The sequence below is a fragment of the Macaca nemestrina genome, chromosome 15 (assembly GCF_043159975.1).
Source record: "Macaca nemestrina isolate mMacNem1 chromosome 15, mMacNem.hap1, whole genome shotgun sequence".
Lineage (NCBI taxonomy): Eukaryota > Metazoa > Chordata > Mammalia > Primates > Cercopithecidae > Macaca > Macaca nemestrina.
In genome coordinates, this window is record NC_092139.1 from 35,986,583 (window position 1) to 36,005,849 (window position 19,267).

The 19,267-nt window shown below is 45.2% G+C and overlaps 1 protein-coding gene across 4 annotated transcripts in view; it reads left to right on the forward strand.

The window, feature by feature from the left end:
- The window catches only part of LOC105481628 (transglutaminase 3), a 137,830-nt gene that overhangs the window by 107,546 nt on the left and 11,017 nt on the right, over window positions 1-19,267 (forward strand). For all 4 annotated transcript variants that reach the window (XM_024792766.2, XM_024792767.2, XM_024792768.2 and 1 more), the window contains 5 exons: window positions 1,678-1,806; window positions 5,823-6,000; window positions 6,105-6,240; window positions 15,236-15,339; window positions 17,206-17,451. In XM_024792766.2, coding sequence (XP_024648534.2) covers window positions 1,678-1,806; window positions 5,823-6,000; window positions 6,105-6,240; window positions 15,236-15,339; window positions 17,206-17,451 — 793 coding nt within the window. The remainder of the gene's footprint in view (window positions 1-1,677; window positions 1,807-5,822; window positions 6,001-6,104; window positions 6,241-15,235; window positions 15,340-17,205; window positions 17,452-19,267) is intronic.

Sequence of the window (19,267 nt, forward strand, 5' to 3'; positions counted from 1 at the left end):
ACTTTCATTGGCCACCTATTATGTGTCAGACCCTGGGATCCACACTAAGGATACAGGAGATGAATAAGACAGATCATCTTTGAAGGGGTCGCAATCTAGTGGGCAAGACAGAACATACACATAACTCAATTGATGCAGTGAAGTAGTATTGGTGCCAGGATGCACACATAGATATAAGGCCCCCTAGAGACACTGGGGACAGTGATGTAGCTTCTGTTTTTCATTCCATGTAAAAATGTGATGAAACTTCCTTAGTGTGCCCACTCAACCTTTCCAAGCCACACCCTCTTGGTCCTTTATTACAGTGATGCCCATTTGAGTCTACAGAGTTCTCAGATTTGGTCAGTTTAGAAAACTTCAGGTATGCCCTCCACTTTTTATTTTGTCCACCAGACAAAGGCATTAGAATAAAGCACCTTGGGTGGGGTGCCTTGGATATCAGAAGGATGTGTGCTTGGACCATCTACAGACCCTGTCTGTAGTCAACTGGAGCAAGTTGGCTATCTCCTTTATTGTGAGGAAGGAAAAAAGAGAAGGATAGTGAATAGAGTGCACCTAGGAGTGGAACAGAGGGTTTTTTTTTTTTTTTTTTTTTTTTTTTTTTTGATGGCATGGTCAGGGAGGGCCTCACTTAGAAAGGAGCCTTTCATCAGGAACCTGAAGGAGATGAGGGCACCAGACAGAGATCCTGGGAAAGAGCATCAGGCAGAAGGAAAAGCAAATGCAAAGACCTAAGTCAAGAGGAGCTCAGCCTTCTCAGTTTGAGAAGCAATGACTTCAATTAAGTCTTATTTTGTGAAAATCGCTTCAAATACATATACTTAACAAGAGATTTTATTTTTATAACTAGTTCTCCAGGAGTCTCAATAACGCGTTCAAGATTGTAGGCAGGCCAGGTGCGGTGACTCATGCCTATAATCCCAGCACTTTGGGAGACTGAGGCAGGTGGATCACCTGAGGTCAGGAGTTCAAGACCAGCCTGTCCAAAATGGCGAAACCCTGTCTCTACTAAAAATACAAAAATTAGCTGGGTGTGGTGGTGTGGGCCTGCAATCCCAGCTACTTGGGAGACTGAGGCAGGAAAATCACTCGAACCCAGGGGGAACCCAGGAGGTGGAGGTCACAATGAGCCAAGATCGCGCCACTGCATTCCAGCCTGGGTGACAGAGCAAGACTCCGTCTCAAAAAAAAAAAAAAAAAAAAGGATGGGAGTCAGAGACAGAAGAAAACTCTGAGATGAGTTTGGCCTGATTATACAGATGGAGAAATCAAGGCCAGACAGGCTAAACGGCTTGCTCCTGAGGTTTGTGGCAGCCAGGGCGTCGGCTAGACCAGGCCACCTCCCATGCATTCACTTTAGGAGAGTTTGCACAAGGTCTTATGCTTTTTTCTTTTTTATAATTTTTTAATTTATTATCCTTTCCTCTCTTTTTTGGTTTTTTGTTTCAAACACTGTCTTTGAGGAAATACACAGGGTCTTGTGTGTAGTGAGTGCTCTGGATGAGTTTGCGGGGTTGAGGGCTGGGCATGGTGGCTGTCCTCAGTAGCTCTCAGTTCCAGAGGCCACAGAGTCAAAGGATCTGACAGTTCCTGTGGTTCTCACCAGTGTAGTTCCCTTCTTGAGCCAACTCTCCTTGTCATTTCTTTCATTGTAATGTATGGTCTCATTCTGAACAGTTTGAAGAAGACATTCTGAGCATCTGCCTCTCAATCTTGGATAGGAGTCTGAATTTCCGCCGTGACCCTGCTACTGATGTGGCCCGCAGAAATGACCCCAAATATGTTGGTCGGGTGCTGAGTGCCATGGTGAGTAACAGGAAAATGATCACAACTAGTTGTCATCATATATTGAACACCACCTGTGGGCTAGGCACGCACACTCTTTATATATGTCATCTCATTAAAGCCTCACCAATTACAGCTGGTGGTTAGAATCATACACATTTTACCAACTTGGAGCACAAGGCCCCTCTAAGTTACAGGGCTTGCCTGAGGCACACAGTGAGTATGCGGCAGAGGCAGAGCCAGACACAGGTCCAGCCAGCTTCAAAGTCCTTTCCACCACATCATGAAGCCTTTCTCAGAGGAAAAGGGAACTTGCTCTTTGGGTGCCTGCCAAAGATGGGAGAATGCAAATCTAGGGCTCTGCTCCATCATTGGGCCTCCTGGGAAAGGAAGCGAGACCCCTATTGAGCTGGAGGTGGTGACCTCCTTTGCCTAACTCATCTCTTCCGCAGCCCAGAGCACAGCCCAGAGTGTCAGATGGTAGGCTGCCTCATTCATGATCTAGATGGGGAAACAAGCTTGGAGAGCTGAAGTGGCTTGTTCAAACCACACAGCATGCGAGTCAGACCAGAACAAGGCCTTCATGGAAAAGGCCTGTGCCCCTACAACATACACACACACACACACTCACACACTCACAATCTCTCTCTCTCTCTCACACTCACACACACACAAGCTAGATCCCCTAGGAGGCATCTATGGCTCTGCGCTCATTGCATAGAGAATGTCTCCATCCAGTCTGGGCGTGGTGGCTCACGCCTCTAATCCCAGTGCTTTGGGAGATGGAGGTGGGAAGATGGCTTGAGCCCAGGAATTTGCTGCCAGCCTGGGTAACACAGTGAGATCTCATCTCTACAGAAATTAAACAAAACAAAACAAAACAAAAACAAACCTAGCCAGGCATAGGCAGACACAGTGGCTCACACCTGTAATCCCAGCACTTTGACAGGTGGATGACTTGAGCCCAGGAGTTCAAGACTAGCCTGGACAACATGGCAAACCCTGTCTCTACAAAAAAAAAAAAAAAAATTAGCAGGACATGGTTGCATGTGCCTGTAGTCCCAGCTACTTGGGAGGCTGAGGTGGAAGGATCACTTGAGCCCAGGAGGTAGAGATTGTGGTGAGCCAAGATCATGCCACTGTGTTCCAGTCTGGGTGACAGAGTAAGACCCTATCTCAAACAAACAAAAATTAACCAAGCATGGTGGCACATACCTGTAGTCCAGCTACTCGGGAGGCTGAGGCAGGAGGACTACTTGAACCCAGGAGCTTGAGGTTACAGTCAGCTATGATGGCACCACTGCACTCAGGCCTGGGTTATAGAGTAAGACCCTGTTTCCAAAAATATTTGTCCAAAATATCTAAACCTAGATCAACCTGCTCAAAAGTTGTAAGTTAAAAAGCAAAAAGTCATGATCAGGTGCAGTGGATCACACCTGTAATCCCAGGACTTTGGGAGGCTGAGGCAGGGAATCACTCGAGCCCAGGAGTTTGAGACCAGCCTGGGCAACATAGTGAGACCTCATCTACACACACACACAAGGAGCCAGGCATTGTGGCACATGCCTGTAGTCCCAGCTACTCAGGAGACTGAGCTGGGAGGATTGCATGAGTCCATTGGTCGCAGGCTGCAGTGAGCTATGATTGCACTACTGTACTCCAGCCTGGGTGACAGAGTAAGAACCTGTCTCCAAAAAAAAAAAAAGGTGAAAAGTCAAAGTGAATTCTTTACTTTAACCCTCTTAAACTAAGTAATTGCCCAGAAATTCTGTAACCTTTATTTATTTATTTCTATGGTTCATGGTTTAGGCATTTCTTGAGCTCTTGACTTTTGAGTTGGATATGTTCATGCTAATGAGCTAGTTACTTGGTTAGAAATGTGAACAACTTCTCAGCTGCATAATAAATATGTGGAGTGCCTCTGAGAGGGCTTCTGGAAAGAGCTGACTCTTAGACTGAGCCTGGCAGGAAAGGAGTAAGGTGGCCCGGGGAACTCAGAGGCTCTAAGGAGATGAACGAGGACCTGAGTAGCTGAGGGAGGGTATGGAGAGGAAGTGAGCCTGGAGCAGAATCTTGAAACCAAATGGCCTGGAAGAGGTTTGATTAAAGCCCTGGTGACTTAGAAAGCTGAGCCTCTTTGTCCTAGGAGAGAGTGGGTGAGGCCAGAGGCTCCTGCAGCCACTGACTCACTCGCACCCCAGGGCCAAACCACTTTATCGTGGAGCCAATTTCCTCAGCTGCACCTCCCAGATGCTCCGTTCAGACCTCCCAGCTGGGCTGGGCCATGAACTAATTATGGCCTGTGCAGAGCTTTGAAATGCCCAGCTTTCAGCCAGAGATGACCATGCTGATAGCCACTTTGGAGGCTGGGGCACCAGTGACTCAGGAGATGGGGAAGGACTGCACAACCTTCTGTCTTGAAGGAGGCTCTGTCTTGCCTGACTCTGCCATGACAGCCCAGGCCCTCCTGGAAGGGGTGCAGAACTCACCACTGCACTGAGGGGTGGCAAGGCTGGCCACGGCCTGTTCTGGGCAGGGATCCTTTTGTGTCCAGACTGTCCATTCTCATAGGCCTTGCCCCTTACAGGCACTCCAAGGAGAGGGAGTAAGACACACAGGCTGGAGGAGCCCTCGGAGATCCTGGTCCAGCCTCTCATTGCACAGTTTAGATAAACGACAGCCAAAGTTTCATAAACCCTGACCCTTGACTACAGAAGACACCTCCGAGCGCCTTTGTCTTAACTTTCCCTTGAAAATTCTCTTCCCTATTGGAAGGTGAAGAACTAAGGCCTGGAGAGGTGAACAGACCTTTGTGCAATCATCAAGTTGGCAAGTGGCAAAGTGGGGCTTGTAACCTCGCTGTCTCCTTTTCTCTTTTAACTTTTATTGTGGAAAAGTTCAGACCTATATAAAAGTAGAGAGAAAAGCATAATGAACTCCTGTGTATGCATCTCAAGCTTCAACAATTACCCCTTCAAGGCCGGTGTCATTTCATCTCTGACCCTCTCTTTCACACATGATTTGATAAATCTTAGACATTACACATTTGTCATCATTTCACCTGTAAATATTTCCAGGTGTGTCCCTAAAAGACAATGGAGCTCAGGTCTCTTGATTTCTAGTCCAGTGATCTTTTCAGGCTGCCTCTTGGTTGTGTCACTTAGATAAGAACCTTGCCTTAAATTGAATAAATGAACGAGTAAACTAACAAACGAACAAATAGCTGAATGAATGAAAGAAAAGGAATACTCTATCTTTATTCTTTCCAAGAAGAAGTTAGTTGCTGAAGTTCTAAAGTGACTTTCTGGCAGGGGTGCGGTGGCTCACGCCTATGATCCCAGCACTTTGGGAGCCGACATAGGCGGATCACTTGAGATCAGCCTGACCAACATGGTGAAACCCCATCTCTACCAAAAATACAAAACCTAGCCGGGCATGGTGGCACGCATAATACCAGTTACTCAGGAGGCTGAGCCAGAAGAATTGCTTGAACCTGGGAGGCGAAGCTTGCAGTGAGCCAAGATCACGCCACTGCACTCCAGCCTGGGTGACAGAGAGAGACTCCATATCAGAAAATAATAAATAAATAAATAAATACAGTGATCTTTTTGTAAGACCATACACCAAAAAAGAGTTTCAAACCATGGACTCCCAGGCAGACAGATAACAGTGGTAGCCTGTGAATTCTTTCCTACCAGAAGTCCTCTGCAAGCTGGATTTGTGCCCTGCCTTGCCACAGGCAAGCTGTGCTGTCTGTTTCCCATGTCAGGCTGCCACACAGGAATGACGTGTGGATCAAGGACAATCAAACATGGCCTGTTTGGGAAAGCACCTCTAAACTCGTAAACCACTCCATACCCCTAGGGGTTAAGTGTTACAATGATCATCCCCAAGTCACCTAGAAAGACAAAGAAAAGTTCAATCATGGTCCTTGGCTTCCTTCCTCATCTCCCCACCTTGTCCTCTGAATTCTGCATGTCAGTCTCCCTAGGAAAGGCATTAGTGCTGACTCATTTTGGGGGGTGGTTTCTGCCCAGATCAATAGCAATGATGACAACGGTGTGCTTGCTGGGAATTGGAGCGGCACTTACACGGGTGGTCGTGACCCAAGGAACTGGAACGGCAGCGTGGAGATCCTCAAGGACTGGAAAAAATCTGGCTTCAGCCCAGTCCGATATGGCCAGTGCTGGGTCTTTGCTGGGACCCTCAACACAGGTACCTTGGGTGTGGTGTGCCTTCGCTGGGTCAGTGGGTGGCAGTGGGCTATGCCAAGGTACCGTCTCCACCACCTGAGTTCTCATGCCCACCCTGACTTGCAGCGCTGCGGTCTTTGGGGATTCCTTCCCGGGTGATCACCAACTTCAGCTCAGCTCATGACACAGACCGAAATCTCAGTGTGGATGTGTACTACGACCGCATGGGAAACCCCCTGGACAAGGGTAGTGATAGTGTATGGTAAGTATCTCACCCTTTGCCTGAACCTCGAGCACCACATTTGAGTGGCTTCTCGCTCTCACCATCCTCCTGAGACCCAGGTCCAGACAGGAGTTGCAAGGCAAGTAACATGTCATCACAGCGTGTAGAATGGAAATGCTGGCAACGCTGATTACACACTTAGCAGCACCCAAGACACCTCTTCTCGGTGCTCTGCGGTCTGCTAGTCTGGTCTGTCTTGCCGCCGTCAGACGAAGGGTCTGATCCCAGTGAAAGACAGGGCTCCTAAATTCACTCTGAATTTATGGGATCCATTGGACCTTATGCTACTTTGGAAGAGAAAAATCCATATGACTTGTAAACTTTCTTTTTTTTCTTTTTTTTTTTTTTTGAGATGGAGTCTTGCTCTGTCACCCAGGCTGGACTACAGTGGCGTGATCTCGGCTCACTGCAACCTCCGCTTCCCGGGTTCATGCCATTCTCCTGCCTCAGTCTCCCAAGTAGTAGGGACTACAGGTGCCCACCACCACGCCTGGCTAATTTTTTTGTATTTTGAGTAGAGACAGGGTTAAACTTTCTTAAAGAGAATAAGAAGAGCAACACATCTTCTCTTAGCATATATATATATATATATATAGCTATTATACACCTTGGTTGACATCAAAAGTTCAGAGTTTATTCTGGATTCTGGATGATAACAATTAGTTTTTTTTTGAGATGGAGTTTCATTCTTGTTGCTCAGGCTGGAGCACAATGGCACAATCTCGGCTCACTGCAACCTCATGTTCTCAGGTTCAAGTGATTTTCCTGCCTCAGCCTCCCAAGTAGCTGAGATTACAGGCATGCACCACCATGCCCAGCTAATTTTTGTATTTTAGTAGAGACGGGGTTTCACCATGTTGGTCAGGTTGGTCTTGAACTCCTGACCTCAGGCCATACACCTGCCTCAGCTTTCCAAAGTGCTGGGATTACGTGCGTGAGCCACTGCACCCGGCCAAAATGTTGTATATATATTTGGGCATTTATATTCTTAACCATAAATATGCCATGTGCACACTATCAATACACACACACACACATAATTTAATGATAGATGCCACAGGAAGTAGATTATATGAAATGTGTAGACTTATATCTGTAACTGCATAGAGCACCAGATAGATAGATGTTATATAGATAAAAATAGATATTGTTACAACTGTTTAAGGTTACATCATATACTAAGTTATTACTGGATGGCAATTGGCAATGATGTTTATATCTGTATATACACATAGATATCTATGTGTCTATATAAAGTACCCATCTATCTATTCTTTTAATCCATTTCAAAGGCTACACACACACATAGTTGCTCACATGCATGTATATGTCTAGATAATCGTATGACAGATGTCATCTTATTTTCAGATGTTCAATTTTAAGGTAGTCTGCATAAAATATTTGTATTACTTATCATTACCAGAATAAATATATCTAACTTATCTGAAATGTGCTTAATGTAACTAAGGGTATAAAATGAAAGGAAAATAGCTAATAATGGAAAACACTGTTAAAACAAATAAATAACAACTCCATGCCAACAACCGAATTGAGTAATAAAAGCATCCTTTCCCTTCTGAAAGAGAGTGAGGCTTATGTAACTCATCCCAGGGTCAATGGATTCCGGGGTTTTACTGGGGGAGAGAAAGCTTATTTAAGGAGTTTCTTTCTTGATCTGCACATATGCAACTTTCTCTCTAATGATATCGCTTACTTGTGGCCAGATTTTGTTTTCCCTGGGCTTTTCTTTGTTCTTGTGTCCAAAATCCCATCACAACCAGCTCTGATTGTTGGGGCTATGCCATTCCTAACTTTAGTTTCTTCTACAAAAGGAGATGGTTGGTCAGACAAGTTGGAGGTCCCCTCAGCATATCCTTTCTGTGATTATCCTGTACACTAGGAACTGCAGGGACATGGAAAGCTTAAGTCTCAGTTCCTCCACTGAAAGCATTTATGGTGCTGTTAGGAGACAAGGGGTGGGGAAGCCACTAGTAGAGGCTAATTAGCAACACAGCATGGTGTGTGATGCCCAGACAAGTGATTAAGACAAGGATACTGGCAACTTGGAGGAAATCCTCAAGGAAGGTGTCCTAGAAGCAGGAAAGTGAGGCTTTTAAGCTAAATTTAGAATTAGAACCCAAGTCTCCTGGTTAGTGATTCACACTGCCCCCCACATCAGCTTAACATCACCTTTGGGACAAGTAGGAGCTGATGGAGACATTCCAGGGTGGCTCCCTGGTAACTTCTGTGGCCTATGGGAGGGGGCCAGATGCAGAAGCTCTGACTGTTCCTGAGGATCTTGTCACTCCTCCCTTCCTCTCCCCTTTTCTGAACCTTCTCAGAAAGCCAAGGGAGCTGATAGTTACTCCCTACACCATTCCCTACAGCTGATGGTTGAGGGAGCCAGCCCTGGAGGGCATGAGGACAGGGAGTCCCAAGCACTAGCTCCAGCCCTACTACCAAATTGCTGTGAGGCTTGTGCAAGGCAATTTATCCTTCTGGTGCCAAGTTTCTTCATATGTGAAATATAAGGGTCAGCCTAGGACTAGATGATTTCTTAAGTCCTTTGCCAGCTTAAACTTTTAAATTCTCTGGAGCTTCAGCCCATTCCACTTTCTATAAGAGAGCTAGCCCTCCCAACCAAGGGAGCCCTACTGTTCCTTCCCTGTTAAATCCCATGCAGGGGAGAGCTAAACCAAGAGCCAGCTTCTGCCTGGAGTGAAATTACTAAGCTGTTATTATAAGGGCAACTGGAGTTTGGACAGAAAACCTCTGATATGAATCTTTGTATGTTACCAAAAAGTCTTGAAAGCTTTGGAACCGTGCCCAGATTTGCCTAAAGTAATAGAATGTGAGAATCAGGGGAGGTTAAGCATAGAAGTGCTTAGTAATAGTAACAGCAGCAAATAATAATTTGTTGAGCAATTGTTGTGTGCCAGGTACTGTTCTAAGTGCTTACATTTCATCTTCACAAATGACGTAGGCATTGTTATTTTCATCCCCAATTTATTTTTTATGGATGAGAAAACAAAGGCCCTGAGAGAAGTAACCTGTCTAAGATTAAACACTTGGAGACATGTAGACACTCTTAAGCGCATAACATTATGTAAGTTTCTTGCCTTTGCTACACCTCAATTTCCCACTTGTAAAACAAAGGGCCAGATCAGGGGACCTCAGTAACATTTTCTAGGCCTTTCTTTTAATCAGATTCACAGCAGCCAGTGGGGTGAATTTTTTTCTAAACCACTTTGCTCATACCAATGGTCTGGCTTAAGAGGCACACAGCTCCGGAGTATTCACTGTCTTCCGAGTCAGGACACTTTTCGGGGGAGCTGAGTTTGGGATGCTTCTTTGAGATTTCCTCCTTCGGGGCCACTGCAAAGGAGGTCTCTGAAGCCTATTCAGCCACCGAGCAGCAGCCGAATGATTTAGAACAGTCTAGTCAAATTATCTTGACTTTTCTGACTTGTTTTCTTCATTCATTTGACATGATCCCCCAATTTCTAGAGTCACAGATCTGACTCTACCTGTAGACTTTGCAGAACTCTGAGGTAGAAGGCACCTAGAGACTGCCCAGCCCTGCCAGGGAGGTGGAGTCAGGCAGTGCCTCCAGCTGTCAGCACCCACACCTCAGCCAAGCCCCTGGCTCCTCGTGCAATCTCTCCACGGCCTCTGCCTCTGAATACCTGCTTCCACTAGTCCTGAACTCGCTCCTAGGCCCTTAGTGAGGAAGCGACAGAGAGTGGTTTCAGCCCAGAAACAATTCAATTCAGCAAACGTGATTCCGTGCACACCTGCACTGGACTCTGGGCACCAAGAGGAACAAGATGTGCTGGAGGAGGGTTTTCGTTTATTTGTTTTGTTTTATAACGGGGCCTTAGAGACTGAATAGAGGAGTTTACAGCTGCATTAAAAGCTTGGCAAGTATGGAGTTGCAATGAAATCAATGAATTACTTGCAAGATTCGAGACAGCACAGAGGTATGGTTGGCACTCTCTCGGCGTGTCAGGAAAGGCATTTTTGGCAGAGGTAGTATCCGAACAAAATTTGTGAGGACAAATGGGAGTTTACCTACAGAAGGGTGGGGTTTGGGGCCACTTTCTAGGCAAAGTCTCCTAACTCTGTGAATTCAAAGGTAAGCATAGCACAGTTGGTGTCTGTAGAGCAGTGGTTTATAAATGTCAAAGACTGCATCAGAATTAATATGGGTGGGGAAAGATGAAAGCAGCAGAAATCTGCACTTTTTAATAAATGCCTCGGGTAGTTCTGATGCCCACAGCCTGTCCTCTCCTGAGCTCCTGCTCCTGAAACCCTCAGGAAAGGAGTGGAGCCCGAGGTTGAGGGGTGGGAGAGAGTGTGGCGCACAACAAGAAACTCACACAGGAATTTCCACATGGCGCCACTGGGCATCAGAAAGACGCACATCCCAAATATTTCTGTGTAAGTGAAGTGGCTGACTTTTGCCTGAGGGAGGAACCAGGATGTAGTTGTTTTCTGATCTGCCTTAAATTCCTGCCTTGCAAGCAAGTATTAAAATACAGCTACTTATCACTTTTTCTTTTTTTTAACCAACCTGCCCTTCCTCTCAGTTGCTCTGCCAGGAGCAAACTGAGTGTGAAACTTGGTGTCCTCACTCACTTTCTCATCCCTCCCTTGCCCCTTTCACCCACCTAGGACCATCTTCCCACACTTCTTCCCTTGCCTTCTCCTTGGTGAGTTCTAACCGACCATGAAGGCCTGTCCAAAAAGACTTCCTGGGTCCTGGAGATCATTTTTATGATGCCCTTTTAAAAATAATTATAGAAAAATTCAAAATACATAAAGAAATAAAAATCATTTATGATCTTATTCACATATCTTCAACACTTGGTAGTTTTCCATTCATCTTTTCTCTATGAGTTATTGTTATTTATAGAACTGGGATGATACATTTTACAAGGCATGAGTAGAAGACAAAGCATATAATAGATACATCCCATTTTTTCCCACACCTCGAAACCAACCACTTCACCTTTAGTTTTAGTCATGTTTTTTTTTCACTAAACATTATATCATGAACATTCCCCCATGTCATTAAAAAATCTTCAAAAATAAGATCATTTCAAATACATCAAAAATGCATCATATTCTGTTATATGGAATGGAACCGATGTAAAATCAAGTTACATAAAATGGAACCTACCATTAACCTGTTTCCCTTTTTTAAGCCCATCTGCCTGGATTGAAATCCCACTCTGCTTAATTACTCACTGTAAGACCTTCTCAGTCACTTAACTTCTCTGAACCTCAGTTTCCAGAGTTGCTGAATGGGGAATAATAATTATTTCTGTATTTTAGGGTGTTGTAAGTTAATGTATGCAATAACACAGTTAGAACACAACTTTCTGTGTTAACACTGTGTTAGCTATGATTATTCAACTTACATGTATTTTCTAATTATAGAAGTAATGAGTAATTCACATGATAGAAAATAAAAACATTACATTACAGAAATAAGTAACATAAAATTTAGTTTATATGCACTATATACATGATATATACACCAAACTGTTCATGGTGGATATCTAAGAAAATAGAATTATTGGAGACTAACTTTCTCCAATGTTTTATGTATAATTTTTTAACAAATGGATTTATCATACATCTACATATATACATATAGGTGTTTTTTCTTTTTCCTTTTTTATTTCCGTAGATTTTTGGGGAACAGGTGGTATTTGGTTATATAAGTTCTTTAGTGGCGATTTGTGAGATTTTGGTGCACCCATCTCCTGAGCAGTATACACTGAACCCAATTTGTAGTCTTTTATCTCTCACGCCCTTCCCACCTTTTCTCTCTGAGTCCCCAAAGTCCATTGCATCATTCTTATGCCTTTGCATCCTCATAGCTTAGCTTGACTTATGAGTGAGAACATATGATGTTTGGTCACACTGATTTTCTTATTTCATGATATCTCTTAGACATCTCTCCATGTAAGTACTAGATTGATTTTGCTTGTTCTTTTTGACAGCCGTTTGATATCCCATTCCATGTCTCTGCCACCATTTGTCTGCCAGTTCCCTCGTTGATGAACTTTTGCTCCAACACTTTTGCTATTACAAACAATGCCTCGGTGGATACCTTTAGATATATATCTATGTGCACTTACATGAGTTTTTCCATGGGAGAAATTCCTAGATGTGGACCTACTGGCTCAGTGAGTATGTAGATTTTTAAAGGTTTTTATACTCGTTGCCAAATTGCTTTCCACAGAGGTCATAGCAATTTAAACTCCCACCAGTGGGGTATGACAGTGCTTGTTTTCCCACCCGGAATGAGCACCACAATGAGTATCACCCTATGCTTTAATCTCTGTCAGTCTAATAGCTGTCATCTATGTATCTCTGTTGTATTATCTCTTTGTCATTTTAATTTTCTTTTAATAGTACTGAGGTTAAAACTATTCTCATATGTTCAGTGGTTATTTGTATTTCTTGTAAAAATTGCCTGCTCATTGCTATTTATGGGCATGCTTTTCTTTTTCTATTTCTTATTTTTTCATCACTTAGTTCAAGGAAAGTATGCTTTCTCTTATCAATTTGTAAGTACATTACAATATTGATACAGTAAATCCCTTGCATGTATGTTGGATATATTTTCTCTGCTTTATTGATTTTTTTCAATCATTTGTCTCACTGCCTTCAAACTGGATAGTTTCTAGTCATCTATCTTCAAATGTATTGACTCTTTCCTCTGTCATCTCTATCCTGCTAATAAGTTTATTTATCATTTAATTTCAGATATTGGTCTTTTTTCCAGTTAAAAATTTTCCATTTGGTTCTTTTTTCATATTTTCTCTTTCTCAGCCCAAAGTTTATCTCTTTTCATTCATTATGAGCATATTTTCCTTTATTTCATTGAGCCTAGCTCTAGTAGCTGCTTTAGTCTTTGTCCAACAATTCCAACATCTGGATTATTTTATGGTTGGTCTCTGTGGATTGTCTTTTCCCTTGAGGATAAACCACATTTTCCTGGTTCTTTGCTTGTTGAGTAATTTTGGCTCATACCCCAGATGTTGCATGTGTCTGAATTCTGTTATCTTGTTTTAGCTGCTTATCTTGGGTGACTCAACGTGCAAATTGTTTTCCCTGCAGTAGACAGTGGCTCTGCTCTCAGTTCAGTACTTTTATCTCCGGTTGAACGGCTCGTGGTCTGCCTCATCCATGCATGACTGAGGGTCACCCAGAGGTTTGGGCAGCTTCCTTGACTCTTTCCAGAATTCCCCCCTCATTCTCCAGCAACCCAGGTTGGTCCAGGCTCTGTTCCTGGTTCCTCAGGTCAGAAAGCTGTGAGCTGCCTGTCGAGTTCTTGCTCCATGTACTTTACCCCAACTGTGGCCTTTCCTTGGAGCAAACTCATACAAAGTGCAGCTTCTCCACGTTCTGATTCCTCTCCAAAATCATCATGCTTTGATCATGCTCAGGTGTCTTTTCTAGTTTTTCATTTTTCCCCCACAGTTTCTCATTATATGCAAAAAGATTCATCTGTTTTGAGCTTACCCTTCATACCAAGAACAGAACTACAGGTTTTTTGTTTGTTTACATGTAGTTTCAATATTTTTACGTACTCAAATATATGAGTCTCTTCCTTTATGGCCTCTAAAATGGGTGGTGTGCTTAGAACTGTCTTTTCCACCTTATGAGTATAGAAATTTTTTTTGGTGGGCGTGGTGGTTCACACCTGTAATTCCAGCACTTTGGAAGGCCAAGGCAGGCAGATCATGAGGTCAGGAGCTGGAGACCATCCTGGCTAACATGGTGAAATCCCGTCTCTACTAAAATTACAAAAAATTAGCCAGGCGTGGTGGCGGGCACTTGTAGTCCCAGCTACTCGGGAGGCTGAGGCAGGAGAATGGTGGGAACCCAGGAGGTGGAGCTTGCAGTGAGCCGAGATTGTGCCACCATACTCCAGCCTGGGTGACACAGCAAGACTCCGTCTCAAAAAAAAAAAAAAAAAAAAAAAAAAACAAACAAAGAAAGAAAGAAAGAGAAAGAAAGAAAGAAAGAAAGAAAGAAAGAAAGAAAGAAAGAAAGAAAGAAAGAAAGAAAGAAAGAAAGAAAGAAAGAAAGAAAGAAAGAAAGAAAGAAAGAAAGAAAGAAAGAAAGAAAGAAAGAAAGAAAGAAAGAAAGAAAGAAAGAAAGAAAGAAAGAAAGAAAGAAAGAAAGAAAGAAAGAAATTTTTTTCCAGGTTGACTAGAACTTGGATTTATGTCGAACTTATGTTTTCTTCATGTTGAACTGAAAAGTGCCAAGACCAGTGTGACTGTAGTTTCCATGGGAGTGGAGAGGAGAGAAGAGGGCAGAATTGGGGGACGGAATGAGTAAGACCTTGGCTACCTGGTTGTGCCTGGCGTCGGGTGAGTGGTGACTGAGGCTTACAAATTGAGACACAAGACGAAGAACATTTGAGGCCTGGCAGATGTCATTCTTCAGTTCAGATCCCAGCCAAGAGACGGTGTGGCTCTTAGGTAGGCCAATCACTCCTGCAGCAACCCCATTCATTTTCGGCCCACACCGAGCACAGAAGCATAACCTGCCAGGCACAGGGAGAAAGCTGTGTGGGTTTGTCCCTGGGTGGCTGGCTCCAATCTGGATTCATTCTGCTCCTTAGAAAGGTGCGTGCTGGTCAAGGCTTTGACTTTTGAGTTAGGCATACATGGGTCCACATTTTGACCCTACCATTGTTAACTGCTTAACTTCTCTGAGCCCAAGTTTCCCCTTTTATAAAACGGGCATAAAAATGGTACCCATTTCACAGTGCTGTGAGGATTTCCATGAGACGATGCTCACCAGGGCTTAGCATAACAGCTGTCACAGGACAAACTCACTCAATGCACGTTGTCGTGCTGCACTGTCGGGGCGAAGATGTGCTGTCTTGCCACTCATCTGCTGTGTGGTCTTGGGCAAGCGCTGCAGTCTCTGGTTCTATCTGCAGGAATTTCCATGTCTGGAATGAAGGCTGGTTTGTGAGGTCTGACCTGGGTCCCTCGTACGGTGGATGGCAGGTGTTGGATGCTACCCCACAGGAAAGAAGCCAAGGTAACTTCTCTGGGTGTGGTTCTGAGTCGTGAGCCTCACAGTTATTTACAGCCGTGGACAGCAGCATAGGGAAGTAACTCCAAAGCCCTCTCCCTCTGGAATGCATGATGGGATTAAAACAAAAATAGTTTAAAAATAGATCTCCCCTGCTAATTTTGTTTGGCTCGGGCTGCTATTTAAATGAGTGCCTGCCCTGCACCCACAATGGCCACTGTTGCTGCACAGAGCCTTGGCACAGGCCAGGTGAGCAGGGAGAGCAGTCTTCCTCTGCCAGTAATGATTATCCTGCACCAACTGCAGCAGCCTCTCCTTCCCAGCACAGAAAATTTGTGGTTCCCTGTTGCCCTTGGGGTTTACTCCACGTTCTCCACTGGTCACCACCCACAGCAGCTCCCTCTGGCACACGAAGCTCCCCCTTAGGCAGGCCGCCTCTGCCATCCCCATCCCGGGCCTCTGCTTCCTCCTCTGGCCTCCCTCTGTCTCCTGCCCCATCAGGGGTTGGGTCCCAGGTTCTCCGGGAGCCTTTCTTCTTCCCTTCTCTGACCTGTAGAGCATGCCTTGTCTGTTACCCTCATTTTCAATTGTTTTTTGAAACATTAAAAAGTGATATATGGGATTGGGCGTGGTGGCTCACACCTGTAATCTCAGCATTTTGGGAGGCTAAGGAGGGTGGATCACTTGAGATCAGGAGTTCAGGACCAGCCTGACCAACATGGTGAAACCCCGTCTCTACTAAAAATATAAAATTAGCCAGGCGTGATGGCGCATGCCTGTAATCCCAGCTACTTGGGAGGCTGAGGAGGGGGAATCGCTGCAACTCAGGAAACAGAGGTTGCCGTGAGCCGAGATCACACCATGGCACTCCGGCCTGGGAGACAGAGCAAGACTCCATCTCAAAAAAAATTTTAAAAAAGGTGATTTATGAAGTAATACGTGCATGTAGTTGAAAAAACTTCAAACTATTCTAAAAGGACTAACAATGAAAATTAAGTCTTACCCCACCCCCCAACCCCTAGCTCCTCTACCAGAATCAGTGCATGCTACTAGATTTGGGGGCTTGGAGGAAACCGAGATGTCTGCTAGGCCACTATTTTCCGAAAGTGTCATTGTGACCCATTAGTGGTTATAAAATCTAGTTAGTGGGTTGTGGCCATCATTTTAGAAAAGGAAAGTGAAATTGAATGGAATGGAAAGTGGGGAAAAGAACATAAACTATCAAGGCTCATTAGATATAGTTAGACTAAAGACCATTGTCCTGTGAAACTTTTGTTTCTGTATCACATGTGTGCCAAGATGTCAAATGTATTTCTTTCTAGGGGTTGTGGTGAAAAAAGATGAAAGTCACTGACATCTATCTATCTATCTATCTATCTATCTATCTATCTATCTATCTAAGCTTCCTATGCTGAGTGCTAAGAAGAGGGAAGAAATGGTCAGGCTTAGGAACTCAGAGGAACAAGAGGTCCCTGCAGGCTGCGTGTTCAGGGAAGTCTTCTAATAGGAAAGTGATGAGCTTCTAGGTCAGAACGATTTGCAGAGGTAGAAAAGAGGCAGCCACCCTGAGCACGAGACAGCAAGACTTTCCTCTTTAGGAAACAGACCAAGGACAGTGGGTCAGCATGGATTAGGCACCCGGAATGCAGAATTGTGTAGTCTTATGTAGAGGTTGAGTCTGACCAGCAAGAGAATAATAGCCCAGGAGGGTCTCTGCGGAATGCCAAATGAGTGGGACACACACTCAGGGATAAAGGAATTTGGGCAGTGCAGAGGCAGGGCTTTGCAGCAGTCCTGGAAGGCCCTGGGGAATCGGGCACTGGGCAGGCTGTGGCCTTGGCATATATCCAGCTTCTGCATCTTGGCCTCCAGGGGTGTTCCAGTGCGGCCCTGCTTCAGTCATTGGTATTCGAGAGGGTGATGTGAACCTGAACTTCGACATGCCCTTTATCTTCGCGGAGGTGAATGCCGACCGCATCACCTGGCTGTATGATGGCACCACCGGCAGACAGACGAAGAATTCCGTGGATACTCGCACCATTGGCAGGTACATCAGCACCAAGGCAGTGGGAAGTAACGCTCGCATGGACGTCACGGACAAGTACAAGTACCCAGAAGGTAGGAGGGACGCTGGTGGGGCAGTGCTGCGAGGGGTTCTATTGTGGGAGGATGGCTCTGAGGGTGGAGAGGAGAAAAGGCCTCACCCTCCCCTGCACTGGCAGCCAGTTCTGCCTGAATGATAGGATTGTTCCCTAGCACCTAACCCCCACCTCCCAGCACTGTTTCCAGAGGGAACAAAACCATCATGGGCAGCTGCTGTGCCAGTGGAAGTTTGCTGCAGGGCACGGGTGGCTGTCAACCCAACCCAGCCCATCCCCAGCTGTGTCCCTGTCTCAACTGCACAGCTAGGGTGACAGCACCATGACTGAGCATCATAAGGAGAGACAAGGCCCCCATGAAAGGCCCCCAAGGGCTTTGGGAGAGATTTCTCCATCAGTCTGCTCCCCTAGCCTCTGAGAAACTCAGGGAGAAAACCATCTGAACAAAGAAATGGACAAAGAAACCCAGAGACTTGGGCTTGCATTGTGCACATTTGGAGGTCTCCGAAGAGGCCAGATGAGGTGTGACTACATGGTATGAATGCCCGGGCTCCTGAAATCTCAGGCATGCATACATTGCTGGTCCCCCTAAAGTCACCTTGGAAGGCCAGTTGCTGTGAGGCTGCCTCGACTCAATTACATTTGCTTCTCAGAGTTGCTTTTGAAACCAGCAGCGCATCTCTTGGAGGATTCTCAATGATGATAAAAGTTCTGCATTTGAAGACGAAGTTCATTTTTAGAAACAGCCAAAAGTAATTTAGTGCTTGCTCTTGCAGGCCACAGTCACTCCTTAATGGGGTCAACATTTCACTCTTTCTAAAATGCTTTGAAACGGTTCATTCCATTGATCCTCACAGTTGGTTCTGAGGGGTCAAGAAAAGCATTCTCATAAATGTGCACACAGTACCCTCTAAAGTAAGCCCTGAATCTCTAAGTGACTGTTGGCTATTGGTGTTGGCCGAGTTTACAAAAAAGGAAAGCTGAGCGCAGGCGATGGGGTCTGACTTCAAGTCCAAGCGGGTCCCCCCCGGGTGCTGGTATTTGTGAACAATTGGAGGCACAATTTTAGGGTTATGAGATTGGTGGCCTCAATTTGGCCCCAGTCTTCCTCTGCAGGTCATTCCCAAGACTGAGCTCAGATAGACCTTCGCTCAGTCAATAAACATGTTCTGAGCCCCTACTGAGTGCTTGCTTCATGCTGGGCCTTGCAGATGCAACAGAGGACGCTGCAGATGGGCTGGGGGTGTGGAGATGTAGGACAAGTATTTTCAACAATGTTATGACGTAGAAACAAGCGTAGGGGGCCAGGGAGTAAAAACTCGGGGGCGGAAGGTGAACTCCAGCCCTACCAGCCATAATTGTGTGGCCTCGAGCAAGTTTCCTCTGATCTCTGAGCTCTGGCTTCCTCACCTGAAGAATGAGAAGAGCAATGCCTGTCTTTAGCAGGATTTAAATGAGCTAAGGTATACAAAGTGCCAAGTGCAGTGCCTGGCATATAGTCAGGACTTGATAAATAGCAGTGGTGCTGTTTATCAATTTGAACCTCTATAGCCTCACTGGAACAATGACTTCCCAAGGTGACTATTTTGCAGGTGCTGCTTACATGACTGTATGATCCTGTGGGGTTCCTTACCTTACCCCCACACCTTGATCTCTGGCTGTCTCAGCCAAACCTCCTAAACAATGGAGAACGGGCAGGTCCATTATGGGGGCAGGGGAGGGGGTCCCTGCAGGACTCCTAGCAATGCCTCAGCCCTTACATGACAGGACAGATCACCCTGCCTGATGTTGCCCAGATCTTCTTACCCAATGATTCTAGCTTCTCTCTGAGGGCC